The sequence below is a fragment of the Nyctibius grandis genome, chromosome 12 (genome assembly GCF_013368605.1).
Source record: "Nyctibius grandis isolate bNycGra1 chromosome 12, bNycGra1.pri, whole genome shotgun sequence".
In the NCBI taxonomy this organism is placed as follows: domain Eukaryota; kingdom Metazoa; phylum Chordata; class Aves; order Nyctibiiformes; family Nyctibiidae; genus Nyctibius; species Nyctibius grandis.
Window position 1 is genome coordinate 3,227,033 of NC_090669.1, and position 20,323 is coordinate 3,247,355.

General features: G+C 44.0%; 1 protein-coding gene across 1 annotated transcript; it reads left to right on the forward strand.

Annotated features, from left to right (window-relative positions):
• The first annotated feature begins 549 nt into the window (after nucleotides 1-549).
• On the forward strand, nucleotides 550-20,003 carry BBS2 (Bardet-Biedl syndrome 2). The gene is made up of 17 exons (XM_068411274.1): nucleotides 550-729; nucleotides 2,169-2,396; nucleotides 2,782-2,907; nucleotides 3,186-3,248; nucleotides 6,262-6,339; nucleotides 8,529-8,633; nucleotides 9,455-9,541; nucleotides 10,815-10,950; nucleotides 12,863-13,002; nucleotides 13,786-13,930; nucleotides 14,478-14,649; nucleotides 15,689-15,818; nucleotides 16,683-16,814; nucleotides 17,341-17,478; nucleotides 17,949-18,061; nucleotides 18,770-18,918; nucleotides 19,564-20,003. The coding sequence occupies exons 1-17, from the start codon at nucleotides 613-615 to the stop codon at nucleotides 19,668-19,670; spliced, it is 2,166 nt and encodes a 721-aa protein (XP_068267375.1). The 5' UTR covers nucleotides 550-612; the 3' UTR covers nucleotides 19,671-20,003.
• Nucleotides 20,004-20,323: the final 320 nt, after the last annotated feature.

Genomic DNA, 20,323 nt, shown 5'->3' on the forward strand with positions numbered 1-20,323 from the left:
TGCAAATGCCCCCCTAGTTCTACACCTCCAATTGCCCCCCAGCTCCCCCAACTGCCTCCTGCATCCCAAACTGCCCCCCCAGCTCTCCTGACCTCTGCATTTGCCCTCCTGGCCCTCCAATCCCACACCCCAGCTGCCCCCCCGGACCTTCAGTTGCCCCTCCAGCTCCCCTGACCTCTCCCAATGCCCCCCTTAGCTCCCCCAGTCCTACACTCCAGCTGCCCCCCAGCTCCCCCAGTATCTCCAGTTGCCCCCCAGCTCCCCTGACCTTTGCAACTGCTCCCCCAGCCCCACACCCCAGCTCCCCCAGCTCCCCCCCAGCCCCCCCAGTCCCACACCCCATCTCCCCCAGCTCCCCCCCAGCCCCCCCAGCCCCACACCCCAGCTGCCCCCCCCCCCGCACCCCCATTTGCCCCAACCCCAACTGCCCCCCCAAGGCACCCCGGCCCCCACAGCGCCCCCTGCGGCCGCCCCGGGTGCCGCCCCGCCCCGCCCCTCCCCGCCGCGGCCCCGCCCCTCCACGCTGACGCCCCGCCCCGTGGCCCCGGTGGAGCTGGCGTCCGGCGGCGGGGCCTGGCCCGGCTCGGCCCGGCCCGGCTCTCCGCCGCCGCCATGCTGGTGCCCGTGTTCACGCTGAAGCTCAACCACAAGATCCTGCCCCGCATGGTGGCGCTGGGCCGGTACGACGGGACGCACCCCTGCCTAGCGGCCGCCACGCAGGCGGGCAAGGTAACGGGGCGGCGCGGCCCGCCTGCCCTCCCCTCAGCGGGCCGGGCCGCGGGCTCCGGGCGCCCGCCGAGCTGAGGGGGAAAGGCCCTTCTTGGGGCCTGCCCTGGGGGTGCTGCCGGGCGTCCCGCGCCCCCCGGAGCGCCCGGGGCCCAGGCGGGCGCTGTCCCGGCGGCCAGGCCCGCTCTTGGCTGCGGGGCCGTACGCACCCGGCTCGGAGCGGGGCCTGCGGCTCACGGGGTGTTGCAGAGGCCGCCGCGTGTCTCTGGGGTTTTGGCTCTGCAGACCAGCCCCGGAGCCGCGCTGGTGTTCCCAGCAGAGAGCCGGGATAACGCCTCCCCGCCTCCCGGTGCGAAAGGCGGGCCGGGGAGAGAGGCCTCGCTGGGCTCTGCGCTGTCGGGGCCGAGAGCGATGGAGCTGTCCGCAGGCGTGGGGAGGCGACGCTCGAAGCTCTGCTTTGTCGGCAGCAGGGAGTTTGCAGAAATTCATAACTGGTAACCCAAGTCGCCAAGGAAACTCCCCAATTTTCTGGCGGACAATGGGGTTTTTTCAAGCCGTGGGTTTTATCACACAATTCTCAGTTACAGCAGCGAGCCTTGGCAGTGTTACAGACTAAGCTCGGTTCTGGTAAAGGAAACGGCGCTAAGGTTTCTGTAGGCAACGGAAAGACCATCTTGCGGGAACAGAAAACGCTGTGGGCTCTGAGTTTGAAATACAAACAAAAGAGGGTTAAATACATCCTAACTAATAAACAAAACATAGGTTGGAGCATAAAGCCACAGAGGCATTGAGGTTGCTGTAAATACAAACATGGTTCATCTGTGATGTTTCCCAGCATCATTATTAATTTTATTTTGGAGCCTTTAGGAACAGCATAGAACAAGGGCTTGTTTGAGGAGACAGACTTTACAGCCGTGAAGCAAAGGCCATTAAACATAATATCCTGTGATGCCCTCACTCTGCTCCAAACAACTACAGTGACTGAATATTGGTCAGTGAGAATAAAAACTTACTTATCCCAGGCCCCTTTTTAAATTAACCATGCTCACTTGCAGGTGGAGCTTGCAGGTGGGTACTAGGTAAATTGCTCTGAATGTTTGGGGATTTTTGGTAACACTGTTACCAGCTGGGTATAATTTGTTTAGTTTGTTGTTGCTTTCTTTGGTTTGTTTGGGGTTTTTTTGTCAGTTGCCATTTTCAGAAACAAGCATGGCACGACTCCACTGGCCAGAGCAGGGTTTTTCCTGCCATTTCCCTTTTCTGGTATAGTTTAAAGAATAACTGTCAGAAACAGTCCGCAAAAACCCCAGTCTTTTGTCCTCACTTTGGTTGAGCGAATGCCCTTCTTCCCCATCGCAGTTGTTATCCAAACAGTTATCTTTAATGCTTGTTTACAAACGCATACGTGCTTTGTGATAATATTTACATCTTTGTTTCTACAGGTGTTTATTCATAATCCTCATGCGCGAGGGCAGAGAACAAGCACAAACCGAATGGTGCAAAGTAACCAAGATTCAGACATTTCTCTTCTCAACATTAACCAAGGGATCACTTGTTTAGCTTCAGGAGTGCTGAACCCTCAGCTTGGTTATGATTGTCTTCTGGTTGGAACACAGACTAATTTATTGGCTTACGATGTATATAACAACTCAGATTTGTTTTACAGAGAGGCAAGTTAATTTAACTGTCTGCTTTTTTTAGTATCTTCATTGTTTTCTTTTCCATTCTAAAGGTCACAGTTTTTACATTACTTTGTCAGTTAATTGTGCTTCTGTTCTTTGCATTAGTTATATTACTGTATTCAGAACGTTTTGCCTTTAGACTATCCGGATATTTCAAAAGAGAAGTATGAATATGATGTCTGTGTACGCACATGCGAGAGCAAATTTTTATGATATGTCACACACCACCTAGCAAGACAAAATTTAAAAAATTTAATAGGCATTCAGAGCTCAGCTAAACTGATAGTGACAGTGTTGGAAGCTCTCTTTTTGATTTGTGTACACTGATGTCTCATTATCTGCTGTTTCTTTTTTCTTTAATGTTTCTGTGTAGGTTTCGGATGGAGCCAATGCAATAGTTCTTGGAAAGCTGGGAGATATTTCATCTCCACTTGCTATTATTGGTGGAAACTGTGCCCTGCAGGGCTTCGATTATGAAGGAAATGACCTTTTTTGGACAGTAAGGCTACTATGCATGATGCTTTTGATGAATGCAGAGATTCTTTCAATGGCACTAATTCCTCTTGATTTTCGTTTTTGTATGATAAATATTAATTTGGTTGCTGATCTTTCTTAATTTATCTCAGACCATAAACTGTATTTTGGTGGTGTATTCAGTGCACTCAGGTGTTGTATGAATGTTGACTATGTCAATTGTTCTGTTGTAGTTGAGATAATAAAAATAGTTTAGCTGCTGACAGGTATCATCAGTATTGAGGACTGCCTTTCTCATTGTAGGTTACTGGAGACAATGTTCGTTCATTAGCACTGTGTGACTTTGACGGTGATGGCAAAACTGAGGTTTGTAACCATTTACATGTGAATTCAGCTGTTTTCATGGTCTTGTAGTGAAATGATAATAAAAAACCCATGGGTTATCAAATATGACTGACTTATATTACCAGTTAATGGGATCCCTGTGTGGAAGTTGTGCCTTTTTCAGACTCTGGTCTGACAAAGACCTGTACAAGTGCTCAGCCCATGTATAGGGAGCAGCACTGGTCTGGCACTACTTGGAGTATGTGAAACTAGGCATATCTGGGGTCTTCACAGCATTACTGCCTTGCTTTGGTGAACCAATTGCTAGCTGTAATGGAAAACTTCAGTCATTTTTCTTAACTGCACCAGGAGAAATACAATGAAATGCCTGTGATCATCAGTTGCAAGGCATTTATTTCAGCGGTATTTCTTGAATATGGTTATAAGTACTTCTTTAAATTTCAGAGAAACAACTTGCAAGCATCTTACACATACAAGACAGCTCTTAAAAAGCTGTTCTGTGAAGAGCTTCACTTAAAATTGGTAAAGTCAAGAAATCTGTCTTCACATCCAGTCCTCCTGTTTCTTCATAGTGACGTGGGAAATGCAATATTCTTTGCTTTTCTGATTTAAAATGAAGATAACTTGTAACAAGCATCTTGCTGATAAGACGTGAGACAAACAATAGGAAACAGCTGCCATTCTGATCATGCAGGCTGCAAGGGCTGAATGAAGTCATGCATTTGTATGACATTCTGTATTGTAAATGAACTGAAGGATCATCCTTACAAATATGAATCTTTAAGAGTAATGGCTTCCTAGTATACATCAGATACAACTAAATATGATGTTAAATCACCATGCTAAAAATACTTACTTTTGTCATCTGTCTTTAAATTTTAATCATGATTACTTAAGCTTTTCTATTTAGTTCCCCCAAAATCCTCGTTTGGAATGTTTACTTGGACTGTGTAATGTTTATAGTGACGTGTAAGGGGCCCCTACACCTTTTATGTGTTTTTTATAAATACTGAACTGATACACACCATTTGCTTGATTGGGACCTTCAGGAAGTGAAGAAATTTCAGGTTTTCCAGTCAATTTCTGCACAGCTTCTCTTGGGGGGTATTTTTTTTGATGCGCTGAGAGGTGCTTATAGGAAGTGGAGACAGCATATGAAGATTCAGAAACCAGGAAACAGATATATGGCACTAAATGTAAATGTTTTGCACTTGTGCTTCTACGTGGTTTTTTGTTGTTTTACCATTATTTTTCTGCTTGAGAAAGGTCTGTTCTCAGCAGTTGGTGTAATCTGATGCTACTTTGAGCTAAGCAGAGTTGGATGCATTATCCAACTAACTTACCCTGCCAGTTAGCCCAGCTTGCATTTGCTGAAAGTTTTTTTTAAGGTTCTTTTATCTAGGTGATTCTTTTTTTTTAAAGTATTTTTTTAATCTGTGGCTTTTGTGAAACTGCATCTGGTTTAAAATTGAAGTTCTGAGAAAATGCACAGAAACATCTTTTTAAATTGTTGTTTATCACTTTGTGTCTTATCTGATAAATGGGTGTGCTAGCTTCATTTCCGTTCTTCCTGCCCCGGCAAAAACATGTCTACATTTAAAATTGACTGATTTTACAACTGCATGAATGTACTTCTGTCATTTAGTAGCCAACAAAACTAATTTGTTGTAGTCACTGTCTTCCTCGTGATTTTAGATTGATACAGGTTACTTTCTCCCATCTTACCAAAGACTTGGGGGGGAAAAACTTTTTCCTTGCTCTTTCAGATTCCAGTCCAGTGGAATGAAAGTCACTGAGGTGAACAAGTTGAATCAAGCTAAATGAAAAAAACATCTAGGCACCTCTGGGAAATGCAGCATCACCAGTTATTGTTTCAGGATTCTGTGCTTTTAGCTGGTCACTTTTTGCTGATAGTTGTGACTTGTCAGGAAATCTGTACCTCTTACATAAGTTGTTTGTTGTCAATTATTTCAATAGCTACAGTAAGCGTAGCTTGGTGTAATTTAGTTTGTCATGATTTGAAGCATCTTTACTTTGGAAGAAAAAAAGCCTTTAATCTTTTTAAAAATTCAGCTTAGATATGGATTTGTATCTATTCTGCCAAGTAAAGGTGGAAGACTCATTGGTTCCAGTGTGGAAAGGCACTACCAGGTTTTAGACTTTCATTTATCATTCTGTTTGTCATTGATTTGATGGATGACTTTATGGGCAAGGCACTAAGCAGATCTGCTCCTTAGTTTCTCAATTTGTGAGATAGAAGCTGTGACTTATCACTGTCTTTGGAAAGTGCTTTTCCACAGGGCTCCTTTTCAGTTAATACCTTCTACCTGCTCAACTAGGAAACAGGAAAAGAACTAAGATGTAAGAAACAATCAGGAATGAGAATGCAGAAGACCCAATTCAGTGCTGGTGCCCTGTTTGTATAATCGTTTACATCAAGTTGAAGCCCATTTTACCCTTGTTTTGCAGTAGTGGCAGCCACCATTCAGGTTGGAGGAGCAGTGATGGTTTGATACTTGGAGTCATTAGTTCTGAGTTTTTTTAAATGAGTGCTGTTCAGTGCTGAGCAATGATTTTTTTTTTCCAGCTGTTTGCTCACAGGCTAGTAAACAGGAGTTGGTGTTTCTCGGAACCCATGTAGTACAAGTCAGAACTGAGCTGCAGGTCTCCTGCTCCAACACAGGCAATGTAGTATTTTTGATGTGTATAATTGCAGTTATGAATTATAACACCAAATCTTTTACAGTAAGAAATGACCGTAGCCCTGATGTTCCAAAGTATCTTTTCTCATTCCTACCCCAGATATTTCACTGTGCTTTTGTAGAGTCTAGCTTGACAAAAAAAGGTATAACTAATACTTGATTAACAGGAGACTTCTGAAATCTTGGCAGAGGGGCAACTTTTCATACAGCTGTTAAAACCTCTTCATTGCTGGACTTGAAATGTTTATTTGCCCTCTGGGTCCTGGAGTATGTGCTTTTTATTTCCTTAGCTTGAATAACTATTTTTAAGGTAGACTTCATTTTTTTTCTAGCTTCTGGTTGGCTCTGAAGATTTTGACATCCGGGTGTTTAAAGAAGATGAGATTGTGGCAGAAATGTCAGAGACAGAGGTAAATTACTTCTAACTAATGTTTATTATAATTGCTGATGGAGCTGAAAGTATTGTGTACTGTAAAGCTTCTCTGGTTACTCTGGTTAAAATTTATTGTGTAGTTAAATAGTTACTTAACTATTTGGCACAGTATCTATTCTGCTAGAACTGCAAAACTTAGAGTTTAATAATGTCTTTCATTATGCATGGGGGTTTTTTGCTTTGTTTATTTACAAACCTTTCACCAGGTTGAGAAAAGTAACTGGTGCTTGACTGAAAGTCAGGGCCCTGTCCAAAGGTGATTAAGGTTGCTAGATTGTGATGGAAGCTCTCCGTGCCTTCTGAGCAGAAGAATGTCTTCTACAGTTATCCTTAAACGTGTTGACACAATCATGATGAGGTAACTTGCTCCTGTGTGTATCCAGCCAGTGCATGGCAGGGTAGAAGGGGGTTGCCCAGGCAAAACTGGAGGTTTGTATTGCAATTGGTGTTACACACTGGCTGTATAAACAGGACTGCAGTGCCCGAAGTATGGGGCAGATAAGTTTACAGAGGGACAAATAAAAGGTGTGGGAGTTGCTCTTTAGCTTAAGAACTGAGAGAAGATCCTCACTGTTAAATTTTGGTTGCTTGGAAAGGAGTAAAATATCATTGCATTTAATTTTCTTAGCCTTCTCATGACCCTTGTGGGCCCAGGGTAGAGCAATGACATGTTACAGACCTTTGTCCTTGAAGATACGAGGTCTCCCTGCTGCCCAAGTTGGGACTAAAAGGCTTAGTTAGCCATTAAACCACTTATGAAGAACTATAAAGGACAAATCCAGGCAATGTTCTAGGAAAGGAAGCTGTTGCTGTAGCTGGAATTAGAACTGGGCCTATAATACATTCTGTCTGTACAGTAGCCAGTCTAGAGTCATGTGATACCTAGTTAAAGGGAAGCTAAAGGTCTGTCACTCTGCTGTGTGATTTATATCCAGATCTACAGTAGAATTGTTTTAAATTCACACCTGCAGAGTCTTAGGAGGCCTGTTACAATCCTACTGTTCTAATTTAAAAGGATGCAGCTGCACCGAAACCTTTCTTTCTAGGAAGGTAAATTCAGAGAACAATGGCTTTATAAATTTATGTTTTTAATCACTTGCTGTGGTGAAACTGAACCATGGACTGTTGTGATTCTGGCATTTATAAATGGATGATGAGGTCTAAAGGGAGCATTGCTGCCTTTGTGAGTTTCTGACTGTTGCTGAAGTCTTCTGTCCTTATTGGTGCTCACAGTTTAGAGGGTTTTGATACTTGGGAAAGACTTAGGAGAAGATCCGTGAGAGGGAAGGGTACAGGGCTTGGAAACCATGTTTTGTGGTAAAAGAATCGAGCACAGTCAGCTGAGTTTAGTTAAGAAGTTTGTGAAGGATTTAATTTAAGGAAGTCTCCTGTGCTACTCTGTACAGAAGGCGAGACAGGCGATTGCAGTTTTTCCTCTTGACATTAAAATCTCTAGCCTTAGTATGCAGAAAAACCTGCATTTCCAAGTGCTCAGAGCCTTAGCTTAGTGAAAAATTGTAAGGTAATGGGTCTTAAAAGGAGTGAGAAGCAGACTGAGTTATGACTCTGAGGTCTTACCCTGGAGCTGTTACTTATTCAGGTAAATATGTAGCCTGGTGTTCTAATTGCGTTCCAGAAAAAGTCCAGCTGTGGAAGCTGTTAATTTTTATCTCAGTAATCTTGGGCAAAGATTTCCTAGCAATAATATCTCTAGAGCTTTCCCAGCCTGTGTAATGTTGAACTCCGTAGCATCCTCAGGTCCTGAAGCTTTGAGGAACGTTGTGTGTTTGGAGTAGGTTTCCAATGATAATCTGTTAGCACTGATGACCACAGGAATCCTGTAAGCAGTTGTGCTGCTGCTTGTGGTAGGAAATACTGGGTCAAAGTACACAGTTTGAGGGTGATTCTGCAATCTTTGCTGAAGTGTATCTTAACACTGGCAGTGCAGCTTGTGTGAGGAAATCCTACAAGGCCTTTGGTGATTTCAAACTGATTTTTAATAATAGTTGCTTCAGTATTTAATGCTTCCTACAATAGACTTACTTAGCATGTAAGTAGTCTTCAGTTCATATGATAGAGAGATTGTATAATCTGTTCTCTGTTGCTTGAAGGTGCAGGAGTTTCACTCCTCTGTATCTTCTCTTTTGTTCCCTTTCCCCCCCCAAGACCATTACTGCACTCAGCCCCATGTACGGCAGTCGGTTTGGCTATGCACTTGCTAACGGGACGGTTGGAGTTTACGACAAGACAGCTCGCTACTGGAGGATTAAGGTTAGACTCTTTAGATGAATTTGAAGTTTGCTACTGAGCATAGCACCTAATGTATTTTTTTTCTTACAAAATCCACCTATTTTTGTAGATGCATGCAAAATTAATATCCTGTCAGTTCTTTCAGGGCTTTTGGAACTGTTGGTGATGGCTGAAACAACACTGATACAACCGTTCAGCTAGGGATCCTTCAGTTTTGCAGGGTTGCTTAAGCAACAGAGAAGTTTGAGTTCACTGTTAGAAAATGCCTCTGGCTGTATTGTTGAATCAATAAACTGTTTTTCAGAGACTGAGTTAATCTTGCATTGTGTATGTTTGAAGCTAATTTTTTGCATCAAGAGCGATTTGTTGCTGCAGCAAATCATATTGGCAAGATCCTTTCCTGCTGCTCATTTTGATATTCTTAATATAACACGGATTAGAACCGTCTATTTAATAGTAGTAAGTGGATGATTCCTTGGGAGGTGGCAGGACGAGGCCAATGGCCAGTGGTCTCATTTTATGGCAATGTTGTTTTTTTTTTTCCCAGAGAATTTGGTTTTTACACCTTTTTTTGAGTTCTAATCATCTGCTTGGATGAAAATGTATTTAAAGGAAAGATCAGGTCCTTTGAGAGCAGTGGACTAGATCTGTAACGCAAGGGCTAAGATTTCAGACGTGTGTGACCTTAGAGATAGTGATACTCAAACTTCCTGTTAAGAGACATTTTTCTATTCCTTTCTGTAATCTCTGTAGCCTCATACTCCTGTGTCTTATATGTTTCAGGCATATGCACTTCAGAAAACATACCCAGGCTCAATTTGTTCTCTGTGTTCTGTTCTCAGTCTAAGAACCATGCAATGAGCATACATGCGTTTGACCTGAACTCTGATGGTGTGTGTGAGCTGATCACTGGCTGGTCCAATGGGAAGGTGAGTTTATACAGGGGGCAAATGAGGAGCTGTAAATCTGGAAGCAGTGTTTGAACAAAGCTGTTAAATTGTCTGAAGGAGAACAGCCAAAAAATTAAAGACTGCTGAAAAGAGAGTGCTGAAGAACTATTGCAGTAAACCTCGTTTGGCTGGTGAATGCTGTGCCAAGTGCAAGATCAGAGAAAAGCTGCTTCCTCTGCTTAGCTCAGAGTCAATTGTTAAGGTGTGGTAAGTTGTTTCCAGGGTAGCAGAGATCATATGCCACGTGCTAGAGCTCTTGAGTGTCTCTTTTCAGCTGTGTCTTGAACACATGCTAATAATCCCCTGCGATGTTTCCTGAATGTTCTCAGACTACAGGGAAGATAAAGCAGTTATATAACAGGAGAGCAGCGTCAGTCTTGACTATGACAGGATTAATCAAGCATTATTTAATTTTATGTAAAAGCATACTGTGTAGCTCAGTCCTAGTCTCTTAAGCCTGTTTCTTGGTATTCCCCTTTGCCAGAAATGACTGTTCTCCTTCCACATCTCTCCTGGACACAGCTTGCCAGCTTTTTTTGTAAAGCTATGCTTCTTTCTTCACACCTCTCATTACTCTCATTAGCCTGGGGGAATTTAATTAACTTCATATCAAGCTGGCAGGCTAGAGCCCAGATATGTTGTAATTTATGTTGGATTAGGTGTAGGAGAGACTCTCTCCTTGCTTTACTCTTTTCTGTTCTTTTCCACTGGCAGTCTCTACCCTGCTTGTTAGTCTGTAACAGTCCCTAGCTCATAGAAGGAATAACACTGTGTCCTGTAGTTTGGAAAAGACACAGGGGATGGAACTGAGCCCCCCTCTCCCTTCTCCAATGAAAGATAATTAAAGGTTGTGGTGTTTGGGTATAAAAATAATTCATCAGACATGGACTGCAGCTAAGAGGAGAGATTGTGAATATTGCATTAAAGTTATTTCTGGTTTAGTCCTGTCATTGCTGCATTCATGTATGCATAACCTTTCCAGTGCAGACTTGCAGTCCCCTTCTTTCCTTCCTCTTGTTTGTAACTCAGGGAAGCAGCTCTGAAGAGCAGTTCCTTCTAGCTGAGTCTGTCTAGAGGTCATTTCTTGATGGTGCTTTTTTCACGTGTGGTGTTCTGATCAGCAGAGCTGCAAGTTCACCTGCAGTTCCGTGAGCGGAGCTGGCTTTCGGTGAACAGTTCAGAGTACGGCATGACATGTTTTGGAGTTAGCTTTTCTGTTCATGTTGTGCCTTGGAACTCTTTGTTGTTCCAGGTTGATGCCCGCAGTGACCGAACTGGGGAGGTCATCTTTAAGGACAACTTTGCTTCCTCAATTGCAGGAGTGGTGGAGGGGGATTACAGAATGGATGGGAGCACCCAGTTAATCTGCTGTTCGGTTGACGGTGAAGGTAAGAGCATTGTTCAGGATATTAATTTAATACACAGTAATACCAGGCACATCACATCATCTCAGATTAGCTAAACGTTGTTTAGGTTCCATAGGTGTTTGTGTGCCAAATTCCCTTGGCTTTGTGCGAAGTTAAGGGAATTTTGAGTTATGCTATCTGCAAACAGGATGTTGAATATTGCCTTCTCTGTCATAACCAGCATGTGTTTCATTATGATCCAAGAAGCCATCAAAATTCATTTGCCTAACGGAAGAAGTCCCATCCTAATAATGCAAAGATAACTCTGCAGTACAGCCTGTGGTTCTTCAGGCAACATTATTATAGATGAATGTATAGGAAATCTTTTTTTCTGCATGTGATAATTCTTTAGTCGCTTTACAGTGGGTAAAGGGGTTCAGAGAGCTAAGGGTGTGTGTGTTTTGGTTTTTCTACTAAAGATGAATAGTTTTTGCATTAGAAATTTTAGATGTTAACAGCCCTTTGTTTCCTGGAAGATGCTATCCTGAGACTGGAGACCTGGTGGATTTATCCCACCATGCATTCAAGAAGTCAGACCTGGCTACTGTGAGTCGAAACAAATACGATCACAGATTATTTAAATAAGCTCAGCATGAATTTACAGGGATGGCTTCAGGAAAGACACTGGTGTGATTATCCGACGGCTTGGCGTCAGTGGCCCGAGACAAGCAGGTCTGGCACAACCCATTTGGAACAAAAGCCTGTCCTTGTTAAATAGCACAGTGTTTTGCTGTCTGTCTTAATCACAGGCTGCGGGGATGTGCTGTGCTTGGGCTTCAGCATATAAACCTTTTTCCCAAGCTTACAGAAGGGGAACATTGTGCACGGTTCTGAAGATACCTTGTCCTAGCAGAGCTATGTAGGTTAATATCACTGAACATGGTCATGCTCTTCTGATGGATACATCATAAACTTTGGCACAATGGGGATCCCTTTAGGCATTATTAAATTGTAATAGCCCTGTTATTGGGGTTATATGGACAATGCATTCTCATAGTCCTTGTCTTTAAGAGTTCTGTTTAGGGCCCGCATCCTTTCACATGAGGTGGTGTTCTGTGTTTCAGTGTATTTTCTGTCTTGCTCTCATTTTACATGAATGATTCGCTCCAAAATAATAAAGCAGGTCTTTTCATCAGTGTGCATGCTAAATGCTTTTCAAGTTCCCTGCAACTTTTTACTGGGGTTACACTAGTCAGGCAGCATATTCTTTGCAGGTACAAGATTTTTGTCCCTGGCTTTCATTGTCAGCTGCAACCAGAGCACGTAGCCCTAGAGCGAAATGGAACTTGATAGCAAGCATCTTTGTCTCATCATCTGTTCAGCTCTTCTGTCTCCAAAGGCAGCTGGAGATATTTCCGTAACTGTGCTCTGCTGGGCTGCTGGGAAACAGGTCTTGCCTCTTGAAGTATCCCTCGATTTAGGGAAAAACTGATGTGGGTAAATCTTGTTTACTGGCTGCTTGACGGTGACTTACAGTCACCTCCAGACAGTAACAACTCTTCTGAGCAGCTCTAGAAATCCAGATGCACGTTTTATTAATTTTGCATAATTGCAAACTTGCCTAAGCACCTGGAAGAATGATTGCAGTGGGAAGCCTCTCGCAAAAGGACCGGGCGCTGCACTTGTCTAGTCAGGTGAAGACAGCTTAAAGACAGGTTGGAAATTCACCTTGTTTCTTTTTTCAAATGTGCAGTTCTCTTGTCCTGATCACCAGGAAATTCAAAGCCTCTGTAGGTGTGAATCAAGGCTCAGGTTTTCAACTGAATGATACCAGCTGAAGAGCAGAATCAGTGTCTGCTGCTGAGGTGGTACAAGGGGGTCTTGTTACAGAAAGGAAAGTTTTGGGGAGGCTGTGAAAGACTTTGCTGAAACTGGCTGTTTTGTTTCTGTACAGTCCGAGGCTATCTGCCGGGAGGAGAGGAGATGAAGGGAAACCTAATGGATACAAGTGCTGAGCAGGATCTGATCCGAGAACTTAGTCAGAAGAAACAAAATCTGCTGCTGGAATTAAGAAATTATGAGGAAAATGCAAAGGTACTACTTAAACGTTGTACAGGGCCAAAACACACCTTTCTGTTGCCATAAATCCAGAGTAATCTGTGAAGCGGTCGTGGGGCAGTCCAGACAAGTCAGAGCTGTGACCTGTCAGGGTGCAGCGAGACTGTCTACTGGAGATTCCTGCTCCTGCATCTGGCTTGCTCCTTGTGCAAGTTCAGAACTTGCTTTTTGTGTTCTAATAAGTAACATTTTCCTTGTTCCTTCGTCCTCCCAGAGCAGTTGTGTTTGGGGCTGGATTCTGTTCAGCCATGTGCTTTGGCTTATGACTGCAAATTGTAATTTTCAATGCATGAACTGACTTGAGGTTCAGAGGGGATTGTTTGAGAGGATCAGGTGAATGGGAGCACTGCCAGGGTATAGGAAGAGCATTTGTGACTTCATGGTGAAGGTGCAGAAATAAAGAGCTTTGAAAAATAGTCTGAGGAAAGAGCAGACTCATATTTGAACAGTAAATGACTGAATGGAATTATATAAGCTTGTGCTTAAAATTGAAAACATGGCAAGTGCTTTTCTGAATAAAGGTCTGGGTACAGAGCTGAGCTACATCGACAATGAAGCACTTGAACAAACTGTAGCACAGGTCTCCACAGCTCCACGCCTAATCCAGCCGCTATTCATAGCAGTGTGAAGTGTCTGGGAATTGCTGTAATACAGCCTCCTCCTGCAAGAAAAAAGGAACTGACTTAGGTGTATGTTTTCTAGGTTGCTTGAATGAAATTCTTGAAATTCTGATACTAAAGGGTATGTGTTTTGCAACAGGCTGAACTGAACGCTCAGTTGAAGGAAGCTGATGGGCAGAGAGGTGTGATTCCAGCAAACACCCAACTCCAGACAGCCCTCTCGGTTAATCTGGGCTCTGACAGCCAGTCTGCCCATGTGGAGCTGTGTATTTCCACCACAAACGGTGAGCGGTAACCTGCAACCATTGACATTCATTTCATGTAAATTCATGCAAACGTTTAGTTATATTTAGCTGATGATTTGCCTGTCTCCCCTTTATTGTCTGTAATTTCCCCTTTGTGGTTGCTTTCCTTTCACAGAGTTTTGAATCAAGCTGTGTTCCTTTGATGGGTCTCAGGGGAGAGTAGTTTGGTGGTATTTGTTTCTGGTTATGTGTTATTTTCCAAGGCAATTAACATTTAACTTGGATGAAATGAGTTTTGGTGATCCCTGCACCACTCCTTGTGTTGACTCTAAACATTAACCTACAGCCGTGTTGGTGAGGGTGTTGCATGAATGCAGCTGAACTACGCCAAGACAGCTTCACCTAGCAGCAGGCGTGCTGAGGATGCAGTCAGGTCCAGATGTGGTAGTGCTGGTTATCTGGGATATTTTAACAATTCAGAGGAGGGGTGTAAAGAGTTGACTGTGCTTAATTCTGAAAACAGCGGTGGTTTGTTGCCAGAGGACAGCTGTTAATTTAAGAACCACTTTTTCTTCCTGTTGCTAAGACACAATCATCCGTGCTGTGCTGATCTTTGCTGAGGGCATATTTGAAGGAGAGAGCCACGTGGTACACCCCAGTCTCCAGAACCTCTCTGGCTGTGTTCGTGTTCCCCTTACTCCACCCAAAGATGTCCTTGTGGATTTGCACATCAAAGCCTTTGTGGGTTACAGGAACAGGTGAGTTTTGTGTTGTGATCTCTCCTGGTCTCCAGCTAACTGCGTGACCAGGAAATAGCAATAATGTGGCTTCACGCTTGTCCCACAGGAAGTGCACTGTTAATTCCCTGGTGCCCCACTTCTCTGTGTTACTGGAAGGAGAGCTGGAATGCTTTCTTAAAAACACTCTTGCACCTGCGATGCTGAGCTCTTCTCCAGACAAAGTCTAAATGCTCTGGAGTCACTGGGACCTGTTGTGCTCTGGCTCTGCCAGAACAGTGAGCATTTCTTGTCCAGAGGATGCCTTATTGTGGGTCTCTGGAGGGAATCAAGAGAGGCAGAGGCTGTGTCCAGGCTGCCTGCTCTAAAGTGGCTGCCTCTGCAGGCCCTGAATGGTGGCTGCTCTGGACGAAGTACTTGAGCAAGCCTGGAGACACAGTGGTGTCTTTCAAGCTACAAAGTAACCCTGAGTCCATTTGTCTTCAGGACAAATAGACAGTAGCATATGCTTGATTTCACGACCATGCTTTTCCAGTTTCCCATAGAAATAAAATGTCTCTTCATATACACTTGAAAACAACTTTCTCCCTGCTCACATCTGCCAGAGCTGGCAGTGCCCCAGGAAGCAGCGTCCTTTCCCTGAACAGGGAGGCATGTTTTGAGAGCTCGCCAACCACTGCAGAAAGAACGCATGGGACTAAAGTCCCTTTTTGCTTTCTCTATTTGTCTTTATTATAGCTTTTAATAAGACTTCAGTGAACCTGTAAAGAAAATACCCAATCACATAGTAAAATCGTAAATGTGTTAGCCTAGAGAATATATTTCACTGGAAGGACTATGGAAAGTGTAAGCAATGGAGAGGAATTGTTCAACCTCTGATGTGATAAGCCTGGAATTCCCAAGTTCCAGTGTTTTTTCCTGGGAAATGGTAAGCAGGCGATTACATAGCTGGAAGCTGCTGATGTCAGTAGCCAGCTAAAAAAAAAACAAGGAATCTTGCAGTAAGTGAATCTCTGGTATGTTAGTAACTGTCTCTGTTGTTCCTTTGGATTGCTTCCAGCACACAGTTCCACGTATTTGAGTTGACACGACAGCTTCCTCGCTTTTCCATGTATGCCCTGAGCAGCCCGGACTCGGCCACGGAGCCCCGGAGCTTTGTTAACTGTACGACGAATGAGAGGCCACAAAGGGTGAGTTTCTGCTCTGCTTCCTATTTCCTGATCCTGCATAGGTGGAGGGTTTGCAATTAGTTTGAGATTTCCAATGGCAAAGGAAAAATTATGCAGTGGACTGCACTGCTGGCCTCTGGAGTCCATGTATTACATCAGTGCTTTTTTTCCTACTTTAAAAGATGCCTCAACTGAAGCATTCCCTGTTTCAGGAATTCCTGCAGCTGCAGGAACTGATGGCCTGAGATCATGAGGCATTTCAGATATTATATTGTTTGCTGTGTGACAATTGATGGAATGCCAGTGGCAGGAGCCCTGTAGTGAGTGATGGATTTTGTAAATGAGCAGGGAACAGGGAAAAGGCAGTACTGTGCCCGGGTAGTGGCTCAGTTTCACAACAGATGAGCAGTGGTGCTTTAGCTTCGGTTCTAAAAGATCTGAATTGTGGGATGACAGTAATTAGAGCTGGTCATTTCCCTCGTAACTGTAGGGCTCTGCCATATTTACATGACCTTTACTGTCTTAGATGGCCAAGGCAAAAAACCAAGATGAAACAAAACTTTCCTGTAACTTCTTGCAGCAGAACCAAGCCTTGCTTCCTAGCTTGCTCCGGTCTCAAGGCCTGGGCTTATGTTGTGGCCTTGGGCTGTGGTTTCTGGTTGTTGGATTTGATTTTCTTAAAAATACTCAGCTTTGTAGCAAGGATTCAACTGTCTCATTCTAACAAGTTTGTGACATGGGTTTAGGGGATGACATGTAGTAAATGAAATTTCCAAGGTACCCTGAACAGAGTGCACTGGTGCACATCACGTGCAGGGACGTTGTGTGGTTCTCCAAGCTTTCCACACAGGTGGTGGCTGATGCTCTTCATTTTATTTTTGCAAGATTGTTATGTGGCTGAATCAGAGTTTCTTGCTACCAGAGGATGCAGAGTTTCAGAGCGCTCCCTTTCAGGTTTGCTTCACTTCCCTTCGTAATGCAGGTCAGCTCTGCATCAAAATCAAGCCCGGCGGAGAGGTGAGTATTTGCATGGACAAGGGGAACACCCATTTAATGATACTCCGGTGAAACTTAAGGGTGGTGCCAATATGAGGCAGTAAAAATGAAGAACAGAACAGGCAAAGTACTCATATTTTAGGGATGTTTTTGGAAACTTTTGTGTCTGTTTACTGTTAGTGGGTGAAATTCCAGGGCCAGTTAATGAAGAAAACTGCTTGGCTTACAGATCTGTAGGAAAGTATTTCTTGCCACACAGAGTGGTTTCAGAGAGCTGTGATTTGAGGCACAAAGGCTGCCTGTCACTTTTGCACTGGTCCTGTATGCACAGATGCCTCTTTGCCCCAGGCCTGAGTAAGAGCCCTTTTGAAATCAGTGTCTCCTTATCTACTGAAAGCAGTAGAGCTTGCTCATGCCACAATTTCACCTCTTGATAGAATGAGCTGCTTTGAGCCTGGTGACTGTTGGAGAGGCAGTCCTGCTGGGCCATTCTGGGAGATGTTGTGGCGTGGAAGAGCACTGAAGTGCCTTCTGTCCTTTCTGACAGATTTCCATCAACACAGATGATATAGACCTAGCTGGTGACATTATCCAGTCAATGGCCTCCTTTCTGGCCATCGAAGATTTGCAGGTGGAAGCAGATTTCCCTGTGTATTTTGAGGAGCTGCGGAAAGTGTTGGTCAAGGTGAGGAGGCATCGGGCATTTCTAAATTGTCAGCTAAGTAGCCATTGGGGGTGTTTGTATGAGAGGATCTCTAAACTACTTTATCTTTGTGGCAGTCAGCCAGCGATGGCTTGCTGTGTGTTCTGTGCAAAGAAAATGGGACACCTTAACTTTCTATTCGGTCTGTGGAACAGGCCCTTGGTCCCCAGCAGCTGATTCTTCAGAATAACGTAAATACGCTGCCTGGGAGACTGAGCTGTGGATTTGGGTCAGGGAGTAAGGTCTGTATCTCAGCCTGATCACCCCCTTCTGAGGGACAGGGTACCGCTCTGGTAGCCGCGGGCTGAGGGGAAGGAGAATGGTCCTAGGGATGCTGGTAGGTTAAGTTGGGATGTTATTTCCTAATATGCTGGGCCAAGGTTTACCTTAAGCAATTACCTGTATGCCCAGAGTGCCGGGGGCCCTTTCTCATGACTGTTTGCCTTGGCCAGGTGGACGAACACCACGCAGTGAATCAGAGGCTCACTGCCGACATGGCCGAGCGCTCCAACCTCATCCGCAGCATGCTGGTTCGGGCGGAAGATGCACGTCTCCTGGGAGACATGTGAGCAATTGCTGCTTAGCTTGTGTGGTTTGGGTTTAGAACGGGCAGTCGTTGCTTTTCAGGCAGAAAAGAGCACAAAAAAAATCATTTGTGTGATATAGGGGTTGCCTAGTTACAACTCTTGATGTAGAATTGGTACCTTTGCTGGTCCCACCATGAGGTCTCCTTGAGCCTTGTCTTGTTCTTTAGGTGGAAAACCACTCTGGGGAAGACAGAGGGGCAGAGGTAGGGGCTTAGCATGGAGCAGGTGGGGTGAATCAGCCTTGAGATGGTGAGATAACGAGGAAAGATACAGTAAGGGAAGAAGGCAATAAAAGCTGTTTGTGGTGTGTAAACTTTTGACACCAAGAAAGAAGTTTTAGGTGTCAGTCCTTTCACTCTGACTTGCTGTGTTCTCCTGCTGATGTCCTGTCTTTACTGTCACGAGGTGTGAGCTAATGCAGAGCGGTGTTACTTTCAGTAGGGAAAGTGGCATCTCCTCTTTGGGTTGCTGGATGAAATACTTGCAAAAATAGACTATTTTTTTTTTCAGTAAAATAGTGAGTATAACCAACATGTCTAGACAAGTCTGTTGTCGTGTAGCTGGCAGACATGCGTGTAACTATGGTAGCCATCACAACCATGTATCGCTACACCTTTATATTGACAAACCAGGAATGACTTTCTTCTCCCCAGAGATGCAAATAACTGGACTGATTGTTCCCCCAGGAAAAACATGAAGACACGGTACATGGAGCTGTATGATCTTAACAGAGATTTAATAAATCAATACAAAATTCGTTGCAACAATCACACGGAGCTGTTGAATAACCTGAAAGCTGTGAATCAGGCAATCCAGAGGGCTGGGCGGTTACGTGGTAAGTGTGTGTGTTGGGAGGGAGCGGGGAGTCTTGGACCCCACTGAGGCAGGTCAGGTGTGTTTCAGAGGCGACCTGGGTTAGTTAAGTGACTTCAGGCTTTTTGGCCTGGAGCTAAATTAGTAGAAGTAATCTTTCATTTTTCAGTCATAGCCAATTGCCTGTGACAGTCAGCGGTGAGTGTCCAGCATCATCCGGGAATCACCGTTTTAGAAAGAACAGTTCAAAGCAGTGGTATGGAAATAGCTAGTTTTGTTGAACACAATTTAAAAAACATTTTTAAAGCAGTGTTTCAGTTCTTCATTTATAACTCTGCTTTTAAAAAAAAGCTATCAACTTAAGCAAGGCTGTTTATCTATACTATTAGTTCTGTAGGTCTTTGAGGAAGGTCTCTTTTTGGTGTTTGTAGCATTCCCCTTTCAACAAGCCCTTTAAGCTCTACTATAAAAGTGCTACAGAAAATTCTTCTTTAAAGAAAGGATTTTTTTTACGTATTAGAAAAAAGGTGGCACTTCACTGTGTGTTTAAAAACATTTGAAAGAAACCCCTAAATTTTGAGCCTAGAATAAGTATTTTCACCAGTTTCTTACTCAGTAATTGAAGTGTTTTTTTTGTTTCTTTTCTTTTTTTTTTTCCTCCTTACAGTTGGCAAACCTAAAACACAAGTGATCAGTGCTTGTCGGGACGCAATAAGAAGCAACAACTTTAACATGCTCTTCAGGATAATGTGTGTGGGAACAGCCTCTTCTTAAAATGACTGGAGGAGCAGCAGTCGCACAGAGGCAGCGGGCAGATAGTGGACCAGTAATGACAAGGGGTTAATTCAGTCCCCTACTCCACTGTAGGGTGAAGTAATTGCAAAGGTAGTGTTTTAGTTAAGCCACCAGGCAATAAATGTTATTTTGCAGGCCAAAGGACAGCGAGCTTTGTGAAGAAAGCGTCAGAATTTAAGTGCAGATGGGATATTTATGCAAGACAGAGATATAACCTTGGAACAGTTATTTTTCTTAAAGTAACTTATTTATGTATTTTAATATATTTTGTAGTTAAGGCATCGGCCTTTTCCATTAAAACATAGACTGGTTTGACTGCTTTTGGTCTGATTTAGTTGGGGAGATGCGTATGGTTAAATTTATTTGTTGGGAAAAAAACCAAACCACTTTTCTGGTTTTGCTGCATAGTCTCTGTGCACACTAAGCACTTAAACACTCTGTGTTGGAGAATCCCGGGTTTCATCGCAGGGATGTGCTGCTTTCTAGGTAAACTGCAATTCAGTGCACTAGGAGCACCAGAGGGATAACATCTCCTCGCTGGCTTTTAAGCCAGAACGCCTTTGAAAGCCGTCCAGTTCCACGATCCGCGCAGGCAGGAAGTGGTCTGTGTCATAACCAACACTCTCCCCACA